General features: G+C 31.3%; 1 protein-coding gene across 1 annotated transcript; it reads right to left on the bottom strand.

Annotated features, from left to right (window-relative positions):
* Positions 1,549-3,662, bottom strand: LOC107636243 (LEAF RUST 10 DISEASE-RESISTANCE LOCUS RECEPTOR-LIKE PROTEIN KINASE-like 2.2). Its single transcript, XM_016339765.1, has 2 exons — positions 3,152-3,662; positions 1,549-2,627 (listed from the first exon to the last, which is right to left on the bottom strand). Exons 1-2 carry the CDS (start codon positions 3,660-3,662, stop codon positions 1,549-1,551), a joined length of 1,590 nt encoding a protein of 529 aa, XP_016195251.1.

The raw sequence follows: 4,579 nt of genomic DNA, 5'->3' as shown, positions 1-4,579 counted from the left end.
CTAATTGGGAGAGAATATTTGGAGTTGTTGTGTACTTGTGTTCCCTCTTTTTTATGATTTTTTCCCATTTTTCATTCATTATTGCCCCTTAAAGCACAACAGAAGAAGATATATTAATAGATTAGATTAATAAAAAAGAAAGGGAGACATATATTTTGACCATTTTTTTTAAAAGAATTTTCAAAGCAATAATAAATTAACAAAGGAGAAGATTATGAGACCTCAATCACTTGTGTATCTTCAAATCCACTAATATTGTGTTTGGATATTTCTTTATTATTAATATTAGTAGGAATTGAAAGTACTAGATCCATTACACAAGTCTAATAATACTTTTAATTTATATGATATATATGATAAAGATACACAATTTTAAGTTTAATTTTTGTGGGCTAACCAGATACAAATATGCCTTAATATTATTTATATGTCTTTCAATTGGATAAGCAACTATCTAGAGCTATTTCATTAATTAGATACAAAAACACAACATTCATTTTGCAATAATTTCTTTTAATACAAATTACACACGCAATTTAGCAAATTATATTCATTTTTTATTTAATTAATATATTAACTAATTTACTAACGAAGTCAATATTTGTATAATACATAATAACATAAATAATTTAAACATTTTTTATTTTAACTAAGATTGTTTTAAAGTACAATAACAAAAAAGTTAATTCTATAAGTTTAACCATAAATTAAAGTTTTATATAGATTAATATTATCAATAGATCAAAATATCCTTAAGTCTTGTGGTCATCATTTTGACACTCTTATGTGATTACCATTTTAGCACTGCTGAAAATATGACAAACCAAAATAAAAATTAAAAATAACATATAAAAATAATTATAATTTACACTACTCATTTATATATGATTGATTTAAAGCAATAAAACAAGAAACGAACATTTCAATAGTTGTCAGAATTGAAACTCAAATATTTCCTTTATATAATCATCATAATGATCTTGTATTGTTTCTTCAATAAATAAGCAAATAACTCTCTAAGTCAGCCAAAAAAATCATTAATTACATGCAGAAAAGTAAAATTACTTTAAGATTTATAATTATTTCTAAACAGAATCAATAATCTTTTAGCTCAATTGTTACTTAAGAGATATACAAACATAATATACAAGTAAACATGCAATTCAAAATTCAAAGTGTTATAAAGGCACTTGACGTGCATGAATTAAAAAAAAAAATAATTATAACAATCCAATTAAATTAAATGTACGTAATTCTTTAATTTTAAGCACAAGAGATTAAAATCAATCAAAATTTATTATCTAAACCATCAACAATACCAATCTCAATAATTAGAATAATATATTTAAAATTCACTAGTTAAAGCTAATTCCAATTTCAAATTAAGTTAAACCTAAAAATTTAGGTCCAATTAAATTTAAATTAAATCTGAACAACAAAATTAAAACTAAGAAGAATTTTTGAGTTTTAAATTATAAACACATACCTTTTGTTTAGGTGAACCTAATCATTTAGTTCTTCAATTATCGAATTTGCTGTGTCATATAATCAGCTATGAGATGCATCTGAATGCTGTAAGAGAGGTACTGTCGGAGAAGATATGATGGACTCTAGTGATATTGATTCAAGTTTTCCTTGTAACATTTCCACCACTTTACACATTTTTGGTCTATCTGATGGATTCATTTGGATGCACCATAAACCGACAAATAAAATCTTTTTTATTATATCTTCATCATCTTTTCCAGAAGCAAATCTCAATAGACGAATTTTATCTTCTTTGATATCCTTCAAAATCCAATCAGAAAAGTATTCAGTACTATGAGATTCTCCAATATCATAATTATCGTTTCCTCCAATCATTTCAAGAATTAGCATTCCATAACTATATACATCTGACTTGTGAGAAACTCTACCATTCCTTCGACTAAACATTTCTGGTGAAATATAACCCGGAATCCCTCTTCTGTCTAATATAGACACAACACTTTCATCCTTTTTGCATATTCTAGCTAGTCCAAAATCAGCAATTTTTGGACAAAATTTTTCATCAAGAAGCATATTTTGGGGTTTGATATCAAAATGCAAAATTCTTGTATTGCACCCTCGATGTAAGTAGTCTAACCCTTGAGCAACGCCAGTTACAATCTGAAGTAGTGTTTTCCAATCTAACTCGGAAGATCCCTCTTTACATTTATATTTATCCAAAGAGCCCTTAGACATGAATTCATAAATAAGAGCCTGTTTATTCATTTCATAGCAAAATTCCAAAAGTGAAACAATGTTCACATGAGATGTTCTACTGATAGTAACAACCTCGTTTACAAATTCTTCTACACTTCCTTTCATCTCCTTAAGTATCTTCACTGCCAGTTGACAACCATCATTTAAACTTCCTTTGTATACAATACCAAATCCTCCTTTTCCTAACTCTTCTTGAAATGAGTTTGTCATCTGTTCTACTTCTGCATAAGTATATCTCACTAGTGTTGCATTATTTATTTGCTCCCCAAATTGTCGAACAAGAGATGTTTCTTTGTTCAGCATTATCCTACTGAAATGCCTCTTGCAATAATAAGAAATTGCAACAAAGATCATTACAATAACGCCAACACCAGCTGATATACCTGTTTGCATACATTGAAGTGAGGAATAATTACAAAATAAAAATTTAGATTAAAAAAATGCCAAATTAAATAAATGTATTGTACAATATTTTTTACAAATTAACTTTTAAGTTTAATATTAATTCACATATTATCTAATATATCCCGAAACAATATATATATATAGCGTTTTAGATTTATACTATATAATATAATTAATTTAGCTCTTTATGCCCGGATCTTAATCTAGTATATATATATATATTTCTATATATTTTTAAGTTTAACATAGTTTTAATTTTGTTATTTTTTTATTTTCCATAAGTTTAACATTGCTCAATGTAGAGATAATAATGAGCGTACCTATAATGAAAGTAGAAGAGAGCGAGGTTTTCGGCGAGTGAGACTACTGGAGAAAAGCATTGCCTGTGGTAATGACAATGGTTTTTTTTTTGAGAACGGTGGAAGACTTCCCGATAAATTATTGTTAGACACATCCAGAATCTTGAGTTGTCGTAGACTTGTCAAGATATCTAGTATGGAACCGTTCAGTCTATTTCCACCAAGATACAATCCTTCTAGAACCGTTAAATTCTTGAATGAGAGAGATATTGTTCCCGTCAAATTCAAGTTGGTCAAATTTACGGTTCTGATGTTGCCCTTATCATCACAGGTGATAAAATTCCAATCTTGACACGGATTGTTTCCTCGCCACGATTGTGCCAACAGAAATGGATAATAAAGTGTCTGAGCAACTTGAAGCAGAGTGGTGACTCTGTGATCACAAGGTCCAGGATGGTCTAAACAGAATCCATTAGAAGTGAAATTTAGCTTTGGAGCCCGACTCTTATTAAATGCAGGAAGAGGACCCTGCAACCAGTTGTTTTCCAATGATACTTGAGAGATATTATTGAGCAATCCCAGAAAAGGTGGAACTACACCCGTTAACCGATTGTTTGCAAGAAATAGATATTGCAAGCTGGTGGAATTGGATAAGTCTGAGATAGAACCCTCGATGGAATTCCCCTCAAGATTCACTTCAACCAATTTTGGCATGGATGAAAGAAATTGAATCGTACCCGACAACTTGTTATTATGCTTTTGGTTGCTGAGATCCAATCTCTATAGCTTGGTTAGTTTTGAAAAAGACTCAGGAAACACTCCAGTGAGATTGTTTTCTGAGAGATAAAGAAGAGTCAATATGGAAAAAGAATCAAATGTGTTTGGCAAGAAGCCCATGAGGTTTGTAGCCGAGAGTCCGATGGATACAAGGCGTGAGTAGTTATTTAAGTCGGTGGGGAATATCCAAGGTGGGAGCTTGGGGTATCCTTTAAGAAGTAAATTTTTTATAAATGACGATGATACCCTTCTGAAGTTTTTGTGTTTCGCGCGAAACACCTCACCGCTTCATATGCTTCCTAACCCTCAACTTAAACCCAACATTAATCATAACGTCTCATCTCACCAATGTTGTTCCACCGTGCCCTAGGGAAGATTCAGAAACGCTAGAAGGTGCTCTTGGAGTGAAGATCGCAGCCGAGTCTGGTCTACTGAAAGGCAGGGTCGTGCACATTCTGTCAGGTATGTGTAGCTGTTTACCAGTTTCTGAGAGTAGTAATAAAGATCATTGTGTGGTTTAGGTTTTAATTTTTTCTTCTATTTCTGTGATATGGCACTGTGTATAGGTTGTTGGAGAAGCCAATGGCGTACTTTAAACTGAAAGTCTACCATGGAGGGTTTTTTACCTATCGGAATGGGCCGTTAGAGTATGTGGGGGGAGAAACCACAATGATAGAAGAAATTGATGGTGATCGGTGGTCTGTATTTGAAGCTTATGCGGAGTTAAAGCAGTTTGGATATGTGGAGGAGAATATCCCTTCGTTATGGTTCAAGGATCCAACACATGAAGACTTGGAGAAAAATTTGAAGCTGTTTAAGTCTGATGCAGATTCTATTGCTATGTGCAAAATAGC

Source organism: Arachis ipaensis, chromosome B04, assembly GCF_000816755.2.
Source record: "Arachis ipaensis cultivar K30076 chromosome B04, Araip1.1, whole genome shotgun sequence".
Classification (NCBI taxonomy): Eukaryota; Viridiplantae; Streptophyta; class Magnoliopsida; order Fabales; family Fabaceae; genus Arachis; species Arachis ipaensis.
The sequence above is the reverse complement of the archived record's forward strand: the minus strand, read 5'-3'. Positions and strand labels throughout refer to the sequence as shown.

What these genes read in the sequence shown, in the direction of transcription:
- LOC107636243 (XM_016339765.1), bottom strand. Translation starts at nt 3,662, where the DNA reads ATGCCAAAATTGGTTGAAGTGAATCTTGAGGGGAATTCCATCGAGGGT. An exon ending in TGGTGGAAATAGACTGAACG is followed by an intron (nt 2,628 to 3,151) that starts GTTCCATACTAG and finishes GTATGCAAACAG; the next exon opens with GTATATCAGCTGGTGTTGGC.